This window comes from Corythoichthys intestinalis, chromosome 3 (genome assembly GCF_030265065.1).
Source record: "Corythoichthys intestinalis isolate RoL2023-P3 chromosome 3, ASM3026506v1, whole genome shotgun sequence".
Taxonomy (NCBI): domain Eukaryota; kingdom Metazoa; phylum Chordata; class Actinopteri; order Syngnathiformes; family Syngnathidae; genus Corythoichthys; species Corythoichthys intestinalis.
Window position 1 is genome coordinate 56,481,596 of NC_080397.1, and position 26,716 is coordinate 56,508,311.

Consider the following 26,716-nt stretch of genomic DNA (forward strand, 5'->3'; position numbering starts at 1 on the left):
TTTCTCATCGAACGGAATTTCGTTCCGTCTGTTGTCATCTTGTGAGAGCTGGTGTCAATGACAAATAAATCTCTGAATCTGAATCACATGACACCTTGTGGTCTAAAGTCGTACAAGGCTGATAACGGAGAAATCTGATTGGACAATTTATAAATAGTGAATCTTGCCAAATGTGTAACCTCTTAACTGGGAACACCCACGAGGTTGTACAAATTTGGAATGTAAATAAAAATATCAAATATGCCTCAAAAGTTTGCACAGAGCTTCAGAGTTTGACCTGCCGTCGCAGCTGACGTCAAGCGAGACATCAGTGCATCTCATGAGACCTCAGTTCAGGAAGCATCAAACCACTGCGCATTCTGTTTTTTCTTTGTCACTTTGTCCAAAAATAAGTTCATTCTAATCTGTAAATTTGTATGGCTTCAGAAACGCTTACCTGAACCGATAATTAGAACGTGAGTGAAGGCTGTGCTGGAGTTTATGACAGCAGAACATCGGGCCATGGCTTTTGAACGTTTCTGCGTCTGAAGAGCCTAAAAAAAACGTTGTAAAAATCATTTCAAGGCATTAGTTCCTGCTACGTTTTACAGTGTATCACAAAAGTCAGTACACCCCTCGCATTTCTGCAGATATTTAAATATATCTTTTCATTGGACAACACTGACAAAATGACACTTTGACTCAATGAAAAGTAGTCTGTGTGCAGCTTATATAATAGAGTTAATTTATTTTCCCCTCAAAATAACTCAAAATATAGCCATTAATATCTAAACCCCTGGCAACAAAAGTGAGTACACCGCATAGAAACTACATATATCCCTAAATGTCCAAATTGAGTACTGCTCGTCATTTTCCCGCCAAAATGTCATGTGACTCGTTACAGGAGTGCTGTCAGCATTGCTGCAGGGATTGAAGAGGTGGGGGGTCAGCCTGTTGGTGCTCAGACCATACTCCGTACACAGGGTGAAAGTGGTTAGAATTTCTTGCTGGAACTCCCCGGCGGGAAGGTCGCCACGGAGCCAGAAATTTTATTTATTTATCTATTCATCTATTGATTTTTATTTATTTTTTTTTTTTTTGGGTGGTGGGGGAGGGGTCAAAACTACTGAAATGCAAAGAAAACTGATTTGGTCAGTTATTTCTATAACGCATACAAAAACTGATTTTCATTCAAAATTGTATTTTTTCAATTTTCCCTCATTTCCTCACATACTAAATGCCGAATCTGAATTTTACTTAAGAACATAGGATGTATATTAAAATTGAAGATAATTTAAACATTTACTTTTTGTTGTTTTTTAATAATAAAGATATAGGTAACATACATTCAGAAAAATAAATACAAATACAACATATTACACAGAGTGAAATGGAATATATTTGAAGATTGTGCAAACATTGACTTTTTTAATCATAAGGAAATGAATAAGTAGCCAAACATAAATGAAGAAATATAAGTCCAAAGTGCATATTGACAGCTAAAATGTTTGGAACCTCCCCATCAGAGCAAATAAAATAAAACTGAATATGATAAGCCACCTTAACGCTTTCCTTGCTCTTAAAGATTTGATCCATTTTCTGTTGCATTGCCCTTTTATTTTTTTAATCTATTTTTTGCTGTTTCAGAAAACATGCAAATTTGAACCAATCAGAGCTAACTATCTCTGTTGATCACATGTCAGTATGTCAGCCAATTGAACGGATAAATGAGTCCAGGCGTCTTGCTTTGCTGCGTGCATTCGCACATTGACGTGACTCGTCATCGTCAGACTCAGATAACTGCAGCAGCTGGGGAATCCTCCATGCCGTCCGTGGAATAAAATAAATAATAAATATAGGTGGCCACGGATTACCCTACACAAGCACTTTATTATGCTTGTTGTAAACACTTGTGTATGTAAATCTGATGTTGGTAGATTGTTTACTTCCTGGAGATGAAATGCATGTGTGGCAGCTTCGTATTTTTTTTATTTTTACATAGCGTTTTGACAGTTGCCGTCATATTTTCAGAATCAAAGCACCGTAGCTGTTCCGGCCCTGAATTTTATACCGGAACTGCGTTCTGGCCCTGAATCTTATACCGGAACTGTGTTCCTGACCGTTCCCACCCACTTTCACCCCTGCCCGTACATCAAATTGGTGTGCATGGCTGTCACCCCAGGAGGAAGCCTATTCTGAAGACGGTACACAAGAAAGCCCACAAACAGTTTGCTGAAAACATGTCAACAAAGCATGTCAACAAACAGGTCAACGGGCAGGAAGGAGGTAAAATGACAAGCAGTACTCAATTTGGACATTTAGGGATGTACAGGGTGACCCAAAAAAAAGTTTACACTGCCATAATACAACTTAAATGCCATGTTTATTCATCTTGGAATTAGAATTTAATCCCAAATTATACATTATTGTAAAGAACATGTACAGTACACTCTATTTTTCAATGTGTCCTCCCTTAAGTGTCACAACAGCCTCCAGGCGCCTGCGGAACGCTTGACAGGTCTTCTTTATGTAGGATGCTGTCATCTTTTCCCAAGATCTAACAATGGACCTCTCCAAGGCTGCCACAGAAGTTTGTGGCTTCTTACAGGCACTGTCCTCCACAGTTGCCCATATGCTATAATCCAGGGGATTGAGATCTGGACTCTGGGGTGGCCACATATCACCTTGTCAATCAACTTTTTGATCGGCACTTCCAGACCCAGGTTTTCGTGAGGCTGTTCCAGTATCTTTCAGCTTCTTTTTAACTTTGTAGACTGCACATCTGGATATTCTCAGATTTGCTGCAATCTCAGTAGGTGTCAGACCGGCACGCAGCAATTCAGGTACAGCTAAAGTTTTCTTCATTTTCAGCAGAAGCACAGGAATTGTAGAGACGAGAGATTACCAGCTGCATTGAGTGACCTTAATGAATCACTTAAGCATGACAACCTATTTAGATATGTTTCAATGGCTTTTAAACAAGCAGTCAACTGAGTGTAAACTTTTTTTTGGGTCACCCTGTACATAATTGTATTGGGAAAACGTTTGAAAATGCAATATGCTTACATTGAATATCTGCTAATAAAACCGGAGTTCCCAAATCCCAACAGCATGCACTCTCGCTCCCAACCGGAGTTCCCAACAGGACTCTCTCGCATCACCAGTTTTGCCCAACTTTTGTCTTATCAGGTATTTGCTGCACGCATTTTTCCCTGAAACTCGTCTTGTGAACGACCGACAGTGCTGTCCTGCTCTTCACTTTTCACTTTTTCTGGTTCAAATAGGAAGGGTAGAACTGACGACATGTTGGGAAAGCTAACGAGTGACGCGCTGGAATTTCGGCATTTGGGGCCAGTGACGTCACGCACTGCGACGTAACAAACTTTTTTTTGGGTCACCCTGTACATAGTTTCTATGCGGTGTACTCACTTTTGTTGCCAGGGGTTTGGATATTAAAGCAGTAATGTGAAGTAAGGTTGGCCAACCATGTTTTTGAATAATATCAATGGCTAAACAGTTATAAGCACATTTTCGTTATTTTTTTTAACGCAACCCTTCCAGATTCTTTGTTTAACCCATAGCAACGCCCTTGACAACGAAAATGCTTTTCTTCAGCAATCTTCGGAAATTACGTCACACCGGGAATTGCGAGGGAAGTCCGCCATAGAACAGCATTGTTTGTTGCATTGCTTCTCGGTAAGATGCCACGGCGGTGTGTGGCAATGTTTTGTTCTCACTCAAACGAAAAGTTGTATGAGTGGCCAAAGGATAGCAAGGCACGTAAATGGACATCTTTCGTTCGCACGAAGCGAATGAATTTCACGCCATCATCAAGTCGTGTTCTCTGCTGCAAACACTTCAAAGATGCCTGCTTCCTTAACCGGTCTGCTTATGATCAAGGATTTGCCAAAAAGTGTGATTTTTGGATAGATGACTGATGACTTTGTCAAAGCAGAGCTGCCAACTGTTGTGGAATGAACAGTATAAGCTAGCGACGTTAGCCGAAAGTTAACTTGTGGCAATCCCCGATCATAGTTGTTGTTGCGTTCGCTAGGTTAAGCGTGTTTAAATTGTGCGTCATCTACTATCTTGTCCGAAAGGGTTAATCCACTGTCAATCGGGAAAGGGGTGTGGATGTGCATATAGGCGGGTCGGCGTCGCGGTAATTCACGGTCATGTTGCTGTAAGAGACACACACCGCCAGTGAGTTTGTGCACATTTATTTATATTATGTATTTCCACTTTCATGCTTCAAGCATTGCATTGCATTTGTACGGTTCAGCGTTTCTTTCACGGTGATCGCTTGATAGCCTTCTAGTTTGTGTTTTACAGTACGAGAGCCGCTGACAGGTGACCCCAACAAGCGTGTTCCTTTTAATGTCTGGCAGCGAATCAGCGAGCGCACGGGTCACGCAGTGAATCATGGGAAATATAGTCTCGGGACAACACTGAAGTGGTGCTTTGTAATCTGTTCGCTTGTGTGAAAAAAATACATTTCCTCACGCCATTAGACGCCACTTCCTCCCGAGCTGAGTTGTACTGTTAACTCCATGTGTTAATAAAGAAATAAAGTTGTCAGCACATCGTGTGTTCGATACATTTGTAAACAAAAAGCTCATAACAAGACACTATGCACGATCCGTTTAAGAGATGCTGGAGTAGGAGGAGGCGAGGAGGAGATCAGCGAGAAGCAAAACTTCGCGGCAGTCCGCTATTATTTTGTTTTCTTATTGTTGCCACAGTAAAGTGGAGAAAGCCATCAACGACTCATCTCCTTCTTTCTCCCCAACGTTTTTATATTATTATTTTATATGCACGAGAACTGCCGGATCTGCCAAAATGAACATGACGTCTGATTTTTTTTTTTTTTTTTTTAACAATGTCATCGTATAGACAAAAACATAAAATTATGTGCAAATGCCTGCATCTTCAAATCATGAACATAATAACAGCCTATATCTTACCAATGTTGTAATCTCGATGGTTCTTGTTTCCATTCCATGTCAGGTAGTCTAGGCAAATTGTTTGAATCCTGATTAGCGTCTGGCTAATACATGTTAGGTCCAACATTAAATTCCAAGCTCCTCTTCTTCCTCCAACTCTTCAAAAACTTGGATCTCCTCCCTTGCGCGTGATCTATCGTTTCTATCGCTGTTTGAATCATTGTTTGAAGGGCTTTGTATGGCGGCCGTACGTATGGAGCTGCCATCGCTGTTCCCGGTGTGACGTATCACTTCCGGGTTCGTCCCCTTTCAGGCTCGAACTTCGGAAACGCGATTATTTTGTGAAATATACAACATATAAATTATTTTTTTCATGCTTTATTTGTTGGACAATGTTTAATTACTTTAATTGTGACCCTATTTGGCATGTTATGAAATTCCTTCACATTACTGCTTTAATGGCTATATTTAGAGTTATTTTGAGGGGAAAATAAATTTACTATATAAGCTGGACACAGACTACTTTTCATTGTGTCAAAGTGCCATTTTGTCAGTGTTGTCCCATGAAAAGATATACTTAAATATCTGCAGAAATGCGAGGGGTGTACTCACTTTTGTGATACACTGTATATTCGGCTTTACCTGCTTGTTTGCTCGAATGATGACCTTGTCCTTTTCAACTCTGACCTGTTGCGAACAAGCATAAGCCGTGTGTACACAAATGCTCTGACAAGGCATGGAATGTGTTAAGAGACGGTTCCGGCTGGGAAGGTCACCTGGAAGGTCGGCAGGCTGTCCAAGCCGGGAAAGTCTTCAATGTCGCCTGTTGCGATGTTGAAACAAGCGCCGTGCCACGGGCAGCGCACATGTCCCTTTGACAGCACACCTTTAACCACACAACACTCAAGTGGCTCAAGTGAAGTTATTTCTTAATAGGACAGACAACACCTTTATCATGTGCATCCCACCAGAAGGAATCTTAGTAAGTAAATTAGGGGGGGGAAACAGTACTATTCTGATGTGTGTAATATTGGAGAAAAATGTAAATAAAAGACGGTATTTTCAGGAATTGGCAAAACAACTAGGGGGCAGACATTTGATCAATGTTGGTACTATTCTAGTAAACCAAATGCGAGTAGAGTGATCCCTCGTTTTTCGCGGTTAATGGGGACCAGAAGCAGCCGAGATAAGTGAAAAACCATTTTGGGGCTGTCGTTGGGAAACACGGACTTTCAACTCCCTACACAGATTTTCTATGGGGTTGAGATCTGGAGACTGGCTAGGCCACTCCAGAACCTTGAAATGCTTCTTATGAAGCCATTCCTTTGTTGCCCTGGCTGTGTGTTTGGGATCATTGTCATGCTGAAAGACCCAGCCACGTCTCATCTTCAATGCCCCTGCTGAAGGAAGGAGATTTTCACTCAAAATCTCTGGATACATGGCCCCATTCATTCTTTCCTTTACACTGATGAGTCGTCCTGGTCCCTTTGCAGAAAAACAGCCCCAAAGCATGATGTTTCCACCCCATGCTTCACTGTGGGTATGGTGTTCTCCGGATGCAATTCAGTATTCTTTCTCCTCCAAACACGAGAACCTGTGTTTCTACCAAAAAGTTCTATTTTGATTTCATCTGACCATAACACATTCTCCCAGTCCTCTTCTGGATCATCCAAATGCTCTCTAGTGAACCGCAGACGGGCCTGGCAGTGCAGGATTTGAGTCCCTGGCGGCGCATTGTGTTACTGATAGTAGCCTTTGTTACTGTGGTCCCAGCTCTCTGTAGGTCATTCACTAGGTCCCTCCGTGTGGTTCTAGGATTTTTGCTCAACGTTCTTGTTATCATTTTGACGCCACGGGGTGAGATCTTGCATGGAGCCCGAGATCGAGGGAGATTATCAGTGGTCTTGTATGTCTTCCATTTTCTAATAATTGCTCCCACAGTTAATTTCTTTACACCACGCGTTTTACCTATTGCAGATTCAGTCTTCCCAGCCTGGTGCTGTTAGGTTTTGTGTTTGTTTTCTCCTAGTATGACTTGTCCCTGTGATTGCCCATTGATTTCACCTGATGTGCCTCCTCCTAGTGTATCCTCCTGTGCTCACCTGTTCCTTGTTGTCTCGTTACCCCTTGTCTGCGTGTGTGTATATAAGCTCCCATTTTCTTTTCACTCCTTGTTGCGTCATTGTCAAAGTCTGTCGACGTCCATGTCCAAGTTCCGGTCAGCATTCTCGCATCTATCCAAGCCCTCGTGTTCCCCTCAGTAAGTTTTGATACCTAGCCTTTTGTTAGTAACCTGAGTTTTGTTTGCCGCTTTTTTCTTTTTTGAATCTCATCATTATTTGTTGGTACTTTGTTTTTTGCTTACCATAATTAAATCATTTTGCACCGTCAATCTGCCTCGTCTCCTTTCCCTGCATTTGGGTCCACACACCACCTGCCTTCCCGCATTTCCCTGACAGGTGCAGGTCTACAATTTTGTCTCTGGTGTCCTTCGACAGCTCTTTGGTCTTGGCCATAGTGGAGTTTGGAGTGTGACTGTGGACAGTTGTCTTTTATACCGTTAATGAGTTAAAACAGGTGCCATTAATACAGGTAACGAGTGGAGCCTCGTTAGACCTCTTTGACAGCCAGAAATCTTGCTTGTTTGTAGGTGACCAAATACTTATTTTCCACTGTAATTTGGAAATAAATTCTTTAAAAATCAAACAATGTGATTTTCTGTTTTTGTTCTCCACATTCTGTCTCTCATGGTTGAGGTTTACCCATGTTGACAATTACAGGCCCCTCTAATCTTTTCAAGTAGGAGAACTTGCACAATTGGTAGTTGACTAAATACTTATTTGCCCCACTGTAAGTATTTTTGTCCAAAAGACTAAGACGACAATTAAAAGGGCTGCCAAAAACAACACTGCATGAAGGTTATTTATACAAGGTGTTTTCTGTCCCTTTAAGATGTACAGTCTTTACCTTTGACCAGTGGTGCGCCGTAGTGCGGACACTTGTGGCCCATTGCTGAGAACTCGCCATGTTCTTTAATTAGCAATGCTCTACCACTTCCCAAGTCAACCTCTCGCATCCTGTAAAAGAACAATCATACGCTGACTTCAGTTATATTTTCTTTGTTTGATTATGGCTTCAAACTTAAGATTTCCATTGCTCACTGTCCATTTTCCAGATCCTTGACATGACAGACAGAGGCTTCCACATAGTCGCGTGATTTGTGGTAAACATGGAGCAAGGTGGAGTCGTCGTCCGAGCTGTGTCCCAGAGCACCGTTGGGTCTGTAGTCTGCGAAAGGACTGGCCTTGCCATTAGGTGAAAGGCCATCCACTTCTTTTTCTTTTTCCAGGAGAGAGAGTTCCACTTTGACTTCAACTGAACAAAACAGGACAAGAATCTTTAGCAAAATCTGTCAAATAAGGCGGCAATAACTAATCAATTAAAATCGATTAATAAATTAGTTGGCAACACATTTGATAATCAATTTTTGCCGGCAGCTATGACCAGTCCTGTTTGGGTCCTTGTTTGTGTGTAATGTAAGGCTGTTTGCCCATGTCAGTGATTAGGGCGAGAGAGTGTTAAACGCTGCAATTGCTGCTGCTGTTGGGTTGCTAAATCATATTACAATTGAAGGGAAAAGGTACCGTCATCGCACACACCATATAATTGTTTGCATTAGTCTAACACATTCATCTAACTATTGTTTAAGCAGACTCCACTACATACCCTTTGACACAGTAAAGTGAATCACCTTATCCGGGCTAAATAGGGGGAGATGAGAAAAATGGTACAGTTTCTCGTAGGCACCGTCTAACTGTTTGCATTACTCTAACACACGCAATATAATTAATCAGGAAATAGTATCATTTTCATATTTATGGTAGGACTGCACTACTAATATAAAATAAATAGCACACCATAGTTTAATGAGAAAAAATAGAAGAGATACACAATGCCATCTTATCACAGAAGCCCAACGCATGCGTCACGAACAAGATTGACGCACCTACTCTTGCAATCAGCTCTCCCAGCAAACTCCAAGGACAAAGCGCTTTGTCCTAAAACAAGTAGGGACAGCCCGGACAACAAAGTTGATAGCGGGCGTTCCATCCGCGCACGAACCTAAGCCGCCCAAAACCGGCCACAGAGGGGAAGACCCAAAAACAACACCCAGACGCACCTTCGGACACACCTTCGACACGGCCCGCTTCACCAAGACTAGACACTGAGATAACACAGATTTTGCTGCTCGGAAACATGAAGCCTCATTTTGGATCCAGAATTGTCCCTCTGTCGTGTTTTTGCCTTGTTTTTGACCATTGTCGACGAATAAATTGTCATCCTGCTTTCAGCGAGTCTTTTTCAAACTTTTTGAACATCGAGTCAGTACAAAGGGTTAATGTCAGAGAGAACGCGCGAAGTTCTGCCTTCCCGGTTGGCGCGCGCGCGGGGGTAGCATTGGCCGAGCGGCACTTGTTTTGGCTGTCGCTGTTTCCATGCGTCTTGGCCGGGGGAGCGAATTTCAACACAATTTGTCGAGAGTTAGATTGATTATGTGCTGTTAGCAGTGTAATCTGATTACTTTCTTTCAGTAACGAGCAATCTAACTCGTTCATTTTTCCAAGCCAGTAATCTGATTAAAGTTAGTTTCCTCGGTGCCTGTGCGTTACTATTTTGTTGTTGCTTCATACTGTATGTAGAATGAAGACTACTGTAGTCATGTACGAAGAGCATTTGAATAGAAAATACTGCTCTTGAGTTTGGGAGTGACATCACATCTCACGTTTTCTCATCGGGAAAAAAACGGGTCACGTGTATTACCATGCTGTGTGCGTGCGTGCCGTCAGCCACGACGGTCAACAACATAGCATGGCTAGTTGGCTACCTATCCGGATGCTAACAGTAAAGGAGCCGGAGAGATACAACAAACAACAAACGGCTGCATTTGCTCACTGGAGATAGAGCAATTACTTCACATATCCGTCCAGTAAAGATGAAAAAAAAAATCTCTGTGTGTTGCAAACTCCGCGCTGGCTCAGAAAGACTGTCGTACGCTAAAAACTCGACATGTAATCCAACAAGGAAGCACTTGGAATTACAGCACAATGCGAAAAAACTGGAAACAAAGCCGACAGGTAACGAGACAGCCAGCACTTCTACAGTTTGTAACCAGCCTTTATAATATGTGTAATTATGTACATTTTATACTTAGAGTTTGTAATCATAGGCAGAGTTTTACATTTGTGGGACTGGAGGAAAAGCACGTTGAAGACTGAAACAAAAGTCAAAAGTTAGGACACTGTCATTTTTGCATTTTATATATTTTCACTACTATTGTAAATTCTCACTGAAGACATCAAAACTATGAACGAACATGTGAAATGGCAAAAAAAAGTGAAATAACTGAAAACAGGTTTTGTATTCTATATTCTTCAAAGTATCCACCTTTGAGGTGTCTCCAAACGTTTGGCCAATACTGTGTGTGTATATATATCCGAAAATTACGATGTATACATATATATATATACATATATATATATATATATATATACATATATATATATATATATATACATATATATATATATATATATATATATATATATATATATATATATATATATATATATATATATATATATATACATATATATATACATATATATATACATATTAGGGCTGTCAAAATTATCGCGTTACCGCGCGGTAATTAATTTTTTAAATTAATCACGTTAAAATATTTGACGCAATTAACGCACATGTCCCGCTCAGACAGTATTCTCCCTTTTGGTAAGTGTTACAGCAAGGCTTTTTGTGCTGTCTAACAGCGAACTCTTGTGGTCGCTTTGCGACATGGTTTATTGTTTTCTTGCCAGTTCAATATGTCTGCACGACGTCTCGGGCTGACGCCTACGTCGTAATGTTGTGCTTATAAGATCCTTGAACAAGATTTGTCTGTAAGTATCGTTGTTGTAAATAATGTACATATTATGTACGTAAGCGTAATGTAAAATTTTTTGTATGAGACGCCTTTTGTTTATGTTTAGTGAACCTGTATAGCATGCTAAGCTAACGTTGTCGCTAATGCAATGCTTGTGTACTTTTTTTTGTAGTTTTACGACAGTCTAAAGAGGACAATGGTTTGAGGCCATTTTATTAATAAATCAGATGAAAAAGGAAGAAGTCTGATTATTAAGGCCTCGTTCACTAGCTGTCTAGCTTTGGAAAAAGTAGACGCTTCGGAGTGAGGACAGCATAGACAGATTTAAATGACAGTAGAGTGAAATGCCCACTACAGTCCTTATGTACCGTATGTTGAATGTATATATCCATCTTGTGTCTTATCTTTCCATTCCAACAATTTATTTTACAGAATATATATATAATTTACAGAAAAATATGGCATATTTTATAGATGGTTTGAATTGTGATTAATTGCGATTAATTACGATTCATTAATTTTTAAGCTGTAATTAACTCCATTAAAATTTTTAATCATTTGACAGCCCTAATATATATATATATATATATATATATATATATATATATATATATATATATATATATATACCGTTGATACCTGTGGCTTACAGTGGTGTCATAAGACTGTCATAAGATCATCAAAATTATGACATGACACTATCATGGACATTACTGAATGCTTATGTCATTAAGTGTCATTTGGCAAATTATGTCACTAACTCAATTTCTGCCTATCTTGGATCTTTTGCATCCATTCATCATTTGCCGGATAACACTTAATGACATCTGTTATAAGCATTCATGAATGCTAAGGACAGAGACAAGTCATAATTATGATTGTGTAATGACAGTCTTATGGCACCACTGTCAAATAAAGTGTTAGCAAATACCATAACTAGCAATTGACGAAACAATTGGAACAGTAACTGAAGAAATATTTAGCACAGAACATGATTTTTGATTGTTATTTACATCTGTAGCGCTGCAATGCATGCTAAGAGGCATGTTGGATGACAACAGTCAACAGCAGGTGGCAGCAGAGGTTAGACTGTCTTCCCCAAGGGAGCAGTGATGGCCAAATGAAGCTTTTTGATGCAATAAAGCTGTGCACTAATTGGTTCAAAGTTTAATGATGGTTCATTTGGTCTTATGACAGTCGGTCGTATGATGCCGCTGTCAAATAAGGTTGTACTGGTTAATATCTTTTGGTGTAAATATCCCATGATACAGTGAGGACAGCTGCGGCTTATAGTCCAGTGCGACTTATCTATGAACACATGCCGTTTTCGTGCCAAATTTGGTGGGCTGCGGCTTATAGTCAGGTGCGCCTTATTGTGCGAAAATTAGGGTATATATATATATATATATACAGTGCCTTGCAAAAGTATTCGGCCCCCTTGAATCTTGCAACCTTTCGCCACATTTCAGGCTTCAAACATAAAGATATGAAATTTAATTTTTTTGTCAAGAATCAACAACAAGTGGGACACAATCGTGAAGTGGAACAACATTTATTGGATAATTTCAACTTTTTTAACAAATAAAAAACTGAAAAGTGGGGCGTGCAATATTATTCGGCCCCTTTACTTTCAGTACAGCAAACTCACTCCAGAAGTTCAGTGAGGATCTCTGAATGATCCAATGTTGTCCTAAATGACCGATGATGATAAATAGAATCTACCTGTGCGTAATCAAGTCTCCGTATAAATGCACCTGCACTGTGATAGTCTCAGGGTTCTGTTTAAAGTGCAGAGAGCATTATGAAAACCAAGGAACACACCAGGCAGGTCCGAGATACTGTTGTGGAGAAGTTTAAAGCCGGATTTGGATACAAAAAGATTTCCCAAGCTTTAAACATCTCAAGGAGCACTGTGCAAGCCATCATATTGAAATGGAAGGAGCATCAGACCACTGCAAATCTACCAAGACCCGGCCGTCCTTCCAAACTTTCTTCTCAAACAAGGAGAAAACTAATCAGAGATGCAGCCAAGAGGCCAATGATCACTCTGGATGAACTGCAAAGATCTACAGCTGAGGTGGGAGAGTCTGTCCATAGGACAACAATCAGTCGTATGCTGCACAAATCTGGCCTTTATGGAAGAGTGGCAAGAAGAAAGCCATTTCTCAAAGATATCCATAAAAAGTGTCGTTTAAAGTTTGCCACAAGCCACCTGGGAGACACACCAAACATGTTGAAGAAGGTGCTCTGGTTAGATGAAACCAAAATTGAACTTTTTGGCCACAATGCAAAACGATATGTTTGGTGTAAAAGCAACACAGCTCATCACCCTGAACACACCATCCCCATTGTCAAACATGGTGGTGGCAGCATCATGGTGTGGGCCTGCTTTTCTTCAGCAGGGACAGGGAAGATGGATGCAGCCAAATACAGGAACATTCTGGAAGAAAACCTGTTGGTATCTGCACAAGACCTGAGACTGGGACGGAGATTTATCTTCCAACAGGACAATGATCCAAAACATAAAGCCAAATCTACAATGGAATGGTTCAAAAATAAACGTATCCAGGTGTTAGAATGGCCAAGTCAAAGTCCAGACCTGAATCCAGAGAATTGAGAATCTGTGGAAAGAGCTGAAGGCTGCTGTTCACAAACACTCTCCATCCAACCTCACTGAGCTCGAGCTGTTTTGCAAGGAAGAATGGGCAAGAATGTCAGTCTCTCGATGTGCAAAACTGATAGAAACATACCTCAAGCGACTTGCAGCTGTAGTTGGAGCAAAATGTGGCACTACAAAGTATTAACGCAAGGGGGCCGAATAATATTGCACGCCCCACTTTTGAGTTTTTTATTTGTTAAAAAAGTTTAAATTATCCAATAAATGTTGTTCCACTTCACGATTGTGTCCCACTTGTAGTTGATTCTTGACAAAAAATTAAAATGTTATATCTTTATGTTTGAAGCCTGAAATGTGGCGAAAGGTTGCAAGGTTCAAGAGGGCCGAATACTTTTGCAAGGCACTGTATATTGACACTGTTCGAGTTCAATCAACCGTTCAAGTTGTTGCTGGTAGCGTTTGAAAGCTTAGGTTTAAAGAAATTCTAAATGTCTATCTTGCCTCCTCTGGTGTAGTTTTGGCTAAGCAAAGCATAGCCTCCAAGGTGCTAGTCAGATGATCTGTTCGAAAAATGATTTTGACCCATTATGAAAACTTTACGTTGTCGGATTTTTGTTCATTTCATTCATTTTTGTTCTTTGTTTTATTGCTTTACAACTTTTATAGACAACATTTTAACGGCTAGGTCTTTATTTCAAAGGGGAAGTTCAGAATTTTTTACATTAGGCTTAATCTTGGCGTTAGCGGGGGTTTAATTAGTCATTAGAGTTGATTTAAACAAATTTCGTGCAGTTTGTCAGTTATTTATTAGTTTTAGGGCTCCGGAATGGCTAAGCTAGGGCGAGTCAATGGTGGTCGAGTTATTAAACCCCCGCTAACTCAAAGATTAAGCCTTATGTGAAAAACTCAATTACACATGATGACATTTTTCTGTTATTTTTATGTTGAGGCAGCAAAAGGAGAAAAATTGGTAAAAAGTAACTAATAAGTTACTTTTAAAGTAACTTAGTTACTTTGATAATAAAGTAATCAGTAAAGTAACTAGATTACTTTTTTGAGGTGTAATCAGTAATTAAATTAATTTTTTAAGTTATCCGTGACAACATTGGAGTAGAGAGACTGAAAAAAATGACATTTTGCGGCTCTCTTCGTCACGTTTTCCTCGTCCTGAATAATACCCCCTCAATGGGCTGCATACTAAATCAGATGAAATCGTGACTTCGCTGACGTCCTCCACCTGTTGGGGACGCTAGAGCCCTATAATGGTAGGCGTGGCTAACCGGCAGATTAAAAGACTAATTTCTCGTCATCTGTGCTTTGCTAAATTGTTGCATAAAGTCGAATCGTCTCAAAATATGATTCTAGTTCACATAATAATCCTATTTAAGACTTTTTTTCTTGTGTCGTACGCACTTGAAAGTCAAGTTATGTTTGAAATGTAATGCTTTCACAAAAAGCTCAATTTCTCCGTTTTTTCATCAGAAATTGGAAAATTGGTCAAACTAAGCTATTTTCTAATGCTGATTTCTAAAGAATGGAAAAAGATCTGAACTTCCTTTTTTTCTGCTGGAAGAAGACAGCCTAATCTTTCTTTTGGTGGGTTCCATTTGGATATAGCAATAGAACAGAATTTTCTGTGGGCCTTGCAAAATCAGTCAAAATCCAGTAAAACAGCCAGGAGCGAAGTGCCTTGCTCCGGTGAAAATGGCTGGAAGTGAATGAGTTAATCGTCCGATTAATTGATTATAAAAAATAAACATTAGTTGCAGCCCTACTGTCAAGTGTTGCTCATTGACACGCAAGTAGTTAACAGTGTATCGTACAATTTTTTTGTGTGTGTGTCTTTTCTCATTACAGGAGCAGCCTGTTTCTAAGAGGGGCTGTCCAAACGCAAATAAAGAACAAATGAAGACTGACAGGGTCCGCAAGTGGAACAAATGAAAGCATGAAAAAGGTGACTGGACTCATTTAGAGGGCAAACTTGCCTCGTTTCTTTGCTTTTCTTTTCGATAGCTGTCATGAGGAATTTCTTAATGATATTTTTGGAAAGAAGCTGTTTCCATTCATTATTATAAAAATTGTCACAAGTCATTTTAAATTGTTTGGCATTAACCCATTTCAACCCGCCGGTCACAATAGTGACCAGAAAACAATAATATTTTTTTAAATTATTTTTTTCTTTATTATTGATTACTGAAAGGGGGCAACCCGGTTTGGTAGTTTGCATGTCTGGGGAAAATTCGGGATAAAATGGGTTAAGATAATGATAATCACTATACTACATGATTTTTTTTTAAAACCGATAATTATGTTAGTTTGGAACTTTATAATTTTCACGTGGATGAATAAACATGTTTAAACATACATTTTGTGTACTGCCTTTTTTAATGCATAGGATTAGGGCTGCAGCTGTCGATTCTTTAGGTAATCGATTAATCTATTGATTAGTTAGTTCGAATAATCGAGTAATCGGATTACAAACATTTCATACCTTGCAGAATAGATTTTAGGATATGTAAAACAAATAAACAAGTGTGTATGCCTTCAATAACATTTACAGTGGGGCAAATAAGTATTTAGTCAACCACCAATTGTGCAAGTTCTCCTATTTGAAAAGATTAGAGAGGCTTGTAATTGTCAACATGGGTAAACCTCAACCAGAATGTGAAAAAAAAAACAGAAAATCACATTGTTTGATTTTTAAATAATTTCCAAATTATAGTGGAAAATAAGTATTTGGTCACCTACAAACAAGATTTCTGGCGGTCTAACTTTCTTTTAACGAGGTCTAACGAGGCTCCACTCATTACCTGTATTAATGGCACCTGTTTTAACTCATTAACGGTATAAAAGACACCTGTCCACAACCTCAGTCAGTCACACTCCAAACTCCACTATGGCCAAGACCAAAGAGCTGTCGAAGGACACCACAGACAAAATTGTAGACCTGCACCAGGCTGGGAAGACTGAATCTGCAAAAGGTAAAACGCTTGGTGTAAAGAAATCAACTGTGGGAGCAATTATTAGAAAATGGAAGACATACAAGACCACTGATAATCTCCCTCGATCTCGGGCTCCATGCAAGATCTCACCCCATGGCATCAAAATGATAAGAACGATAAGCAAAAATCCCAGAACCACACGGGGGATCTAGTGAATGACCTACAGAGAGCTGGGACCACAGTAACAAAGGCTACTATCAGTAACACAATGCGCCGCCAGGGACTCAAATCATGCACTGCCAGACGTGTCCCCCTGCTTAAACCAGTACACGTCCAGGCCCGTCTGCGGTTCGCTAGAGGGCATTTGGATGATCCAGAAGAGGACTGGGAGAATGTGTTATGGTCAGATGAAACCAAAATAGAACTTTTTGGTAGAAACACAGGTTCTCGTGTTTGGAGGAGAAAGATTACTGAATTGCATCCGAAGAACACCATACCTACTGTGAAGCATGAGGGTGGAAATATTATGCTTTGGGGCTGTTATTCTGCCAAAGGACCAGGACGACTGATCTGTGTAAAGGAAAGAATGAATGGGGCCATGTATCGAGAGATTTTGAATGAAAATCTCCTTCCATCAGCAAGGGAATTGAAGATGAGACGTGGCTGGGTCTTTCAGCATGACAATGATCCCAAACACACAGCCAGGGCAACAAAGGAGTGGCTTCGTAAGAAGCATTTCAAGGTCCTGGGGTGGCCTAGGCAGTCTCCATATCCAAACCCCATAAAAAAATCTGTGGAGGGACTTGAAAGTACGTGTTGCCCAACGACAGGCCCAAAATATCACTGCTCTAGAGGAGATCTCCATGGAGGAATGGGCCAAAATACCAGAAACAGTGTGTGAAAAGCTTGTGAAGAGTTACAGAAAACGTTTGGCCTCAGTTATTGCCAACAAAGGGTACATAACAAAGTATTGAGATGAACTTTTGGTATTGACCAAATACTTATTTTCCACCATGATTTGCAAATAAATTCTTTAAAAATCAAATAATGTGATTTTCAGTTTTTTTTTTCCCCACATTCTGTCTCTCATGGTTGAGGTTTACCCATGTTAACAATTACAGGCCTCTCTAATATTTTCAAGTGGGAGAACTCGCACAATTAGTGGTTGACTAAATACCCCACTGGCCCACTGTACAGGTTTTCACATTTTCTAGAGGATAGCGTGAAAACAATGACACAAGGGGGAAAATTAGTAAGTGAACCCTCTGCCTAAGAAGACTTAAAGAGTTATTGAAACTTATTTTTACCAAACAATTTAAGTCAGGCGTGAGCCCAATCACTGATGAGTGGTCTAAAGCTGCCCTGCCCACTATAAAACACACACCTGGTATGAATTGTTTTGATAAGAAGCATTGTCTGATGTGCATCATGGCTCGGTCAAAAGAGCTGTCTGAAGACCTGCGATCAAGGATTGTTGATTTGTTTAAAGCTTGGAAAGGATACAAAACCATCTCTAAAAGTCTGGATGTTCATCAATCAACAGTCAGAGAAGTTGTCAGCAAATGGAGAGAGTTTGGCATTGTTGCTTTTCTCCCAAGAAGTGGCCCTCCACCAAAGATGATGCCAACGGTTCAGCGCAGAATACTCAGAGAGGTAAAAAAAAGAACCCGAGCGTGTCTGGTAAAGACTTATAGAAATCACTGGCACAGTCCAATATCTCTCAGCACACATCAACTATATATAAAACTAAGGCCAAGAATGGTGTTCATGGTAGGACTCCACGGAGGCACTGCTGTCTAAAACAAACATTGTTGCTCGTTTAATGTTAGCAAAAAGGCACTTGGACACTCCACAGAAGTTTTGGCAAAATATTTTGTGGACTGATGAAACCAAATGTGAATTGTTTGGGAGTAACACAAAACGCCATGTGTGGAGGAAAAACAGGACAGCTCACCAACATCAACACCTCATCCCCACCGTGAAGCATGGCGGAGGGAGCATCATGATTTGGGGCTGTTTTGCTGCCTCAGGGCCTGGACAACTTGCAATCATTAATGACAGAATGAATTTATCAGGATGTTTTGCAGGAAAACCTGAGGCCGTCTGTCAGACAGCTGAAACTAAAAAAGACGATGGATGCAGCAACGAGACAATGATCCAAAACGCAGAATAAATCAACTTCAGAATGGTTTCAAAAGAACAAAATACACGTTCTGGAGTGGCCAAGTCAAAGTCCAGACTTGAACCCCATTGAGATGCTGTGGCATGACCTAAAGATAGCGATTCATGCCAGCCATCCCAGGAATTTGACTGAACTACAGCAGTTTTGTCGAGAAAAATGGGCCAAAATTAGTCCTGATCGATGTGCTAGACTGATCCGCAGCTACAGGAAGTGTCTGGTTTAAGTTATTGCTGCCAAAGGGGAGGCCACAAAATATTAAATGTGAGGATTCACTTACCTTTTTTTCCTCCTTCTGTCATTGTTTGCATGCTATCCTCCTTAAAATATGAAAACTCGGGGTGTCAAACGATTTAAATTTTTTAATCGAGTTAATTACAGCTTAAAATTAATTAATCGCAATTCAAACCATCTAAAAAATATGCCATATTTTTCTGTAAATTAATGTTGGAAAGGAAAGATAAGACACAAGATGGATATTTACATTCAACATACGGTACATAAGTACTGTATTTGTTTATTATAACAATAAATCAACAAGATGGCATTACCATTATTAACATTCTGTTAAAGCGATCCATGGATAGAAAGACTTGTAGTTCTTAAAAGATAAATGTTAGAACAAGTTATATAAATTTTATATTAAAATCCCTCTTAATGTTTTCATTTTACTAAAATTTGTAAAATTTTCAATCAAAAAATAAACTAGTAGCCCGCCATTGTTGATGTCAATAATTACTTACACAATGTTCATGGGTGCTTAAGCCCATAAAATCAGTCGCACTCAAGCGCCAGCAGAGGGCAACAAAACTCCGAAAAACACAAGTACACATTTCACTGTGCTGTCATTTTAATCTGTTTGAGCGGGGGCATTTGTGCGTTAATTGCGTCAAATAATTTAACTACCGTATTTTTCGGACTATAAGTCGCACCTGAGTATAAGTCGCACCAGCCATAAAATGCCCAACAAAGAGGAAAAAAACATATATAAGTCGCACTGGAGTATAAGTCGCATTTTTGGGGGAAATTTACTTGATAAAATCCAACACATAGAGCAGATGTGTCATCTTGAAAGGCAATTTAAAATAAAAATACAATCGAGAACAACATTGAAATAAATAAACAGTATGATAATGTTACATGATACATGAACAACAAAATGCGAACGTGGCCGGTATTCCAATGTAACATAGCTATTAAGAGTTATTCACATAACTATAGCATAAAGAACATGCTAACAAGTTTACCAAACCATCAGTGTCACTCCAAAACATCAAAAAAACATGTGAAATGATCTAATAATGTGTCAATAATTTCACACATAAGTCGCTCCTGAGTATAAGTCGCACCCCCAGTAAAATTATGAAAAAAACTGCGACTTATAGTCCGAAAAATAAATAAATAAATTAAATAAATAATAAATTAATTTTAAAAATTAATTACCGCCCGTTAACATGATAATTTTGACAGCCCTAATGAAAACCTATAAATGTTTGGATGGTTTTAGTGAAAGCAGTTTTTTTTTCGTCGGTGTGATTTTGAAAAAGATCAGATCACATTTGATTGTAATTTTATGCTGAAATGTGAGAAATTCCAAAAGGTTCCGATATTTTAATGCCACTGTACATTTTCAATTTACCTACTTAACAGGTTTTTAATTCCATCTAATGTGCAACAACTTAGGTTCACTGAACATGAAAGTTATGATTTTTTGTTTGTTTGTTTGTTTGTTTGTTTGTTTGTTTGAGCAGCGAAAGGCTGTATCTGTTCAGCTGGGGGCAAAAAATGTGCTGACTCTCCACATTTTACAAAGTAATCTGCCTGGAATTTTCACCTGCTGAGTAAGTCTTAATTAAAAGTAATGGAAAATCGTAACATTGTGTGCAATTGGTCTTGACACTATTGCATGTACCTGCCTTAAAAAGACATCAGCACTGACATACAGTTATAAAAAGTACTTAACACTCAGTACTTAATGTATATTCTACTTGCTTCTTGTTTATTCCTGCACTGTTTTGTTAATACCAATTACTTTTTACCACTCAACTTTACCTCCTACGTAATGTTAAATGCAAAAGCTTAAACTGTGCTGCATTGATGCATGCTCATCTCCAAAGCAGGCCAGAAATACAAGCACTCACACAGCTAAACACACACACAATGTCACATTTTCATATTCATGTATATGTAATCCTCTTGAGCAAGATGCCACAATCGTATTAACATTCCTCCTCCGTAAAACACTATACTGCAAGCAGAGTGGGTTGGACATAAAAGGGTTCCCATAACCCCATGTGGAAGCGAATTGGTATCCTTAAAAATAATGCAAAATGGAAAGAATGCCAAACTCTGACTTATTTTATGAGGCAAATATTTAGCCAGTTGAAAAGTTGACTTCAACTGAACAAAACAGACCGAGACTTGCAAATACTTGCAAATAGAGTTGTTCCGATTATGTTTTTTTTGCTCCCGATCGTTTTAGTTTGAGTATCTGCCAAATCCGAGATTTCCCGATCCGATTGCTTTTTTTTTTGTTCTCGATGCAATTCCAATCATTCCCGATAATTTTTCCCGATCATATACATTTTGGCAATGCATTAAGAAAAAAATGAATAAAACTCGGATGAATATACACATTCAACATACAGTACATAAGTACTGTATTTGTTTATTATGACAATAAATCCTCAAGATGGCATTTACATTATTAACATTCTTTCTGTGAGAGGGATCCACGGATAGAAAGACTTAATTTTTAAAGGATAAATGTGACTTGGATTTTGTGACTAAATACTGCCATCTAGTGTATTTGTTGAGCTTTCAGTAAATGATACTGTAGCCATGCCCAAATGCATGATGGGAAGTGCAACCCATGACTGTACGTAGTGCTACCAATTGATATACAGATGTGGTCAAAAGTTTACATACACTTGTGAAGAACATAATGTCATGGCTCTCTTGAGTTTTCAGTTATTTCTACAACTCTGATTTTTCTCCGATAGGGTGATTGGAATGGATACTTCTTTGTAACAAAAAACATTCATGAAGTTTGGTTCTTTTATGACTTTATTATGAGTTAACAGAAAAAGTGATCAAATCTGCTGGGTCAAAAATATACATACATGGATCTGAAAAAGCAAATCATTGACTTGAACAAGTCAAGAAAGTCACTTGGAGCCATTTCAAAGCAGCTGCAGGTCCCAAAAGCAACAGTGCAAACAATTGTTTGTAAGTATAAAGTGCATGGCACTGTTTTGTCACTGCCTCGATCAGAAAGAAAACGCAAGCTATCACCTGCTGCTGAGAGAAAATTGGTCAGGAGGGTGAAGATTCAAACGAGAATCACCAAAAAGCAGATCTTCCAAGAATTAGAAGCTGCTGGAACACAGGTGTCAGTGTCCACAGTCAAGCGTGTTTTGCATCTCCATGGACTGAGAGGCTGCCGTGCAAGAAGGAAGCCCTTGCTCCAAAAGCGGCACCTTAAGGCTCGACTGAAGTTTGCTGCTGATCACATGGACAAAGATAAGACCTTCTGGAGGAAAGTTCTGTGGTCAGACGAAACAAAAATCGAGCTGTTTGGCCACAATGCCCAGCAATATGTTTGGAGGAGAAAAGGTGAGGCCTTCAACCCCAAGTACACCATGCCTACCGTCAAGCACAGTGGTGGTAGTATTATGCTGTGGGGCTGTTTTTCTGCCAATTGAACTGGTGCTTTACAGAGAGTAAATGGGATAATGAAGAAGGAGGATTACCTTCAAATTCTTCAAAATAATCTAAAGTCATCAGCCCGAAGATTGGGTCTTGGGCGCAGTTGGGTGTTCCAACAGGACAATGACCCCAAACAAACATCAAAAGTGGTAATGGAATGGCTAAATCAGGCTAGAACTAAGGTTTTCGAATGGCCTTCCCAAAGTCCTGACTTAAACCCCATTGAGAACTTGTGGACAATGCTGAAGAAACAAGTCCATGTCAGAAAGCCATCAAATTTAACTGAACTGCACGATTCTGTCAAGAGGAGTGGTCAAAGATTCAACCAGAAGCTTGCCAGAAGCTTGTGGATGGCTACCAAAAGCGCCTAATTGAAATGAAAATGGCCAAGGGACATGTTACCAAATATTAGCACTGCTGTATGTATATTTTTGACTCAGCAGATTTGATCACTTTTTTCTGTTCACCCATAATAAAGTCATAAAAGAACCAAACTTCATGAATGCTTTTTGTGACAAAGAAGTATCTGTTCCAATCACTCTATCAGAGAAAAATCTGAGTTGTAGAAATAACTGGAAACTCAAGAGAGCCATGACATTATGTTCTTCACAAGTGTATGTAAACTTTTGACCACAACTGTATATTAAAAAAAGGCAGGTCCGATATTTTTTTGCCAATTCCGATACTTTGAAATTGACGTGATCGGACCCGATCGATCGGGACATCTTTAGCACTAATGAAGAAACAGGGGCAATTTTAACAACTTTAACAGTTGATTCACAACATTAAATGACTTCCAAACATAGCAAAGGTTACTTTTTTTTTCCAAATGAAAAAAAAAGAAAAGAAAGGTAACACCAGTTACTTTGCCAAGTAACTAATTACTCTTACATTCAGGTAACTGAGTTACTAACTTAATTATTTTTTTGGGAGAAGTAATTTTTCACTGTAATTAATTACCCATGTACCGTATGTTGAATGTATATATCCGTCTTGTGTCTTATCTTTCCGTTCCAACAATAATTTACAGAAAAATATGACATATTTTATAGATGGTTTGAATTGCGATCAATTACGATTAATTAATTTTTAAGCTGTAATTAACTCGATTAAAAATTTTAAGCGTTTGACAGCCCTAATAATTACACAATGTTCATGGGTGCTTAAGCCCATAAAATCAGTCGCACCCAAGCGCCAGCAGAGGGCGACAAAACTCCAAAAAACACAAGTAACAAGTTGGCATTGCACTGTGCTGTCATTTTAATCTGTTTGAGCGGGGCATGTGCGTTCATTGCGTCAAATATTTTAAGGTGATTAATTTTAAAAAATTAATCACCGCCCGTTAACGCGATAATTTTGACAGCCCTAGTTGTTACATATTAATGCAAAAGGATATTTTAACATTATACTGTTCAACATTTGAATTGTTTTATTCAATATTTGAAGGGCCACTGAATATAGTTTTGCATTTATTGGTCTGAAAAAACAAAGATTCATCGTCACCTGGTTTGGGTTTGGAGAAACATCCTCCCATGGTGGGCTCACAAATGACTGGCACTGAGGGAGAGGGAGGGAAGGGGAAAGAGATGAGGGGAGGCGAGTTTGGGTCAGGTCCTCAGCCCTCTGGATGTTTGGTTGCAGCGATGTCGAAAAAGTGGAGGTATAAGAACCTGCCGGTCCACAATGTACATTGTACACATTAATCTTTCCACATAATCTGCATGGACACAAGAGAGAATCATGTCAACAACATGCACAGCTGAACATGTCTTTTCTAGGGCTGTCAAACGATTCAAATTTTTAATCGAGTTAACTACTGCTTAAAAATGTATTAATTGTAATTAATCGCAATTCAAACCATCTATAAAATATGCCATATTTTTCTGTAAATTATTGTTGGAATGGAAAGATAAGACACAAGATGGATGCATACATTCAACATACGGTACATAAGTACTGTATTTGTTTATTAAGACAATAAATCAACAAGATGGCATTAACATTATTAACATTCTCTTAAAGCAATCCATGGATAAAAAGACTTGTCGTTCTTAAAAGATAAATGTTAGTACAAGTTATAGAAATGTTATATTAAAACCCCACTTAATGTTTTCGTTTTATTAAAATTTGTAAAATTTTCAATCAAAAAATAAACTAGTAGCTCGCTATTGTTGATGTCTATAATTACACCATGCTCACTCATTGTGTTGAATCGCATAAAATCTTTTGAACCCAAGCGCCAGCAGAGGGCGCCAAACACCAAAAAACAAGTAATAAGCGGACATTACACTGCTGTCATTTTAATCTGTTTGAGAGGGGCATGTGCGTTAATTGTAGTGCTGCAACGATTAATCGATTAACTCGAGTTTTCGCTTAGAAAAAAGTATTCGGATTAAATTTGTTGCCTCGAGTATTCGTTTAACTAAAGTGGTGTTGTAATGTTTTATTTTGAAAGTGTTAACAGTTAGTTTATTGATTAGGGTGGATACATTGTCCTCTGGTCAGCCTCATTTCACATGGCTGAATCCAACTGCTCCCTGTTAAGACCAACGTAAGCTGTTTTTCTTTGGGCTAATGTTTTTTTAATGCATTCGTTTTTTGTGGGGAATATGAATGAACCAGTTGTTAGGAGCATTGGGGAAAAAAACATTTTAGCATTTAAGCTAGCGCAATTTTGCCATGTAAGTTAGCCAATTGTTCTTTTGTTGTACATAGATCCTCGTTTATTTATTTTTAATACCGTTTGAGGCTCAGCTCAGGTATTTTAATTTTTCATGTTCCTTTTCCGATTACTCGATTATTCGAACTAACTAGTTCATCGATTAATCGACTACTAAAATAATTGATAGCTGCAGCCCTAGTTAATTGCGTCAAATATTTTAACGTGATTAATTCAAAAAATTAATTACTGCCCGTTAATGGGATAATTTTGACAGCCTTAGTCTTTTCATGACATAAATGTAATAAAAGAAATCTTTTACATCTGTTATTTGAAATAGACCATTACAAACCCAACTAGGCCTGCAAGCACGACTGAACGGACCCTTGCAGTTTGGTGGCAGCTCGTCCCCCGCTCATCATCTCATGAGAAATTAACATGTGCTCGAAACTCGCCTTTTTTTGTGTGTGTGGGTGTGTGGAACCTCTTTTGTGTTGTGGGTATGGCTGACAGAGATGCTCTTGTATATCCCGGGTTGAGAAATACATTCACACACCTAGGTGAAAAAACCCCTATTGAAGAGGGCCCTACAAAAAAGGAGGCACTATTGGGCTGTGCAGTCACGCCCTTATTCAAAACCAAATGAATCTTCTAATTGGATCAATTCGACCAAGAGTGCCAAATTTCACAGCCCTATAAGCTGCCTAAATCCCTGAAGAAATCTCCTTCCTTTTAATAGCGAAAAAAGGGTTGTCATGGCAACAGACAGAGACATGTGGACATGAGCCTTAAAGTGCATGTGACACGAAAAAGCATGTTTATTTCATAATACACGCGGTATTTTATGCTCCTGAATTATATGGACGGCTTGGATGTGTGTGGAAGCGATCGCTATATTTATTTCGTTTTTTGAATCCCGCGCCATGAAAATGAGTGACATCCGGCTTCGGTCTTGTATTGAGGAGGAGGGCGCTGTGACGTGTACGGGAGAAGGAGTCCTCTTCACTATACAGCCGTACTGTTGTGTATGAGGACTAAGGATTCAGCTGATTTTTCGGATTAATACGTTTATTTTTCGCATCACGCCAGCCAAACGGCTGCAGAAAAATCATTCTGTATGAGGGAGAGGCGTATGCGCCTTTTTAGAGTTTCAAAAAGTTCCCATTCACCGTGGATATTTACTGTGGGACCATTGGACATACAAGGAAGTGAGTAAACATCTTGTTTCGTATTATGTCAACTACGAATACAGCGATTACAAAGTAAACACTACAAACTTTCTTTAAATAAAGGACTACTTACGTTTGATCATTGATAGGCATGTAAAAAGCTCTCCTCATGCACATTAGCAGCACGTTAGCTGCACAACAACTGCATCCACCCTCCTTCGGGGAACGAACTGTAAAATGCTCTCCGTCGGGTGGTTTGCCGATCCGCGAAGACTGTCGACAACCCAGTCGTCATGTCAATAAATCCAGGCTAGTTATGTGTGATTTTCCGCTTCGAAGACTTCGAAACATCACTCCGTTCGGGTTAGCATGTCGGCTAGCTGTCATGTCAAGCCTTTTGGTTTGTTTACATTCTCCAGTCTCCAGTTTTGACCATTATGGAGTAATTTTGCAACGTCGTCCTGAATAAGTGCATTTTTATGATTTCATATTCCATTTAGCACAAGACTGTTATTTGTCATGACCATGCCATTTATTTAGCAATTGGGGAAAATACTTGGATAAAAAGAATATCCTGTA

The 26,716-nt window shown here is 39.2% G+C and overlaps 1 protein-coding gene across 1 annotated transcript in view; it reads right to left on the minus strand.

Moving 5' to 3' along the window:
• LOC130913774 (apoptosis-inducing factor 3-like) overlaps positions 1 to 26,716 on the minus strand; it is a 92,830-nt gene that overhangs the window by 34,020 nt on the left and 32,094 nt on the right. Inside the window, exons 2-7 of the mRNA XM_057832619.1 lie at positions 23,813 to 24,026; positions 8,084 to 8,297; positions 7,890 to 7,999; positions 5,699 to 5,808; positions 5,565 to 5,609; positions 437 to 533 (exon numbers count right to left, since the gene is read on the minus strand). Of these exons, the coding sequence (XP_057688602.1) occupies positions 437 to 533; positions 5,565 to 5,609; positions 5,699 to 5,808; positions 7,890 to 7,999; positions 8,084 to 8,297; positions 23,813 to 23,843 (607 nt within the window). The 5' untranslated portion in view covers positions 23,844 to 24,026. The remainder of the gene's footprint in view (positions 1 to 436; positions 534 to 5,564; positions 5,610 to 5,698; positions 5,809 to 7,889; positions 8,000 to 8,083; positions 8,298 to 23,812; positions 24,027 to 26,716) is intronic.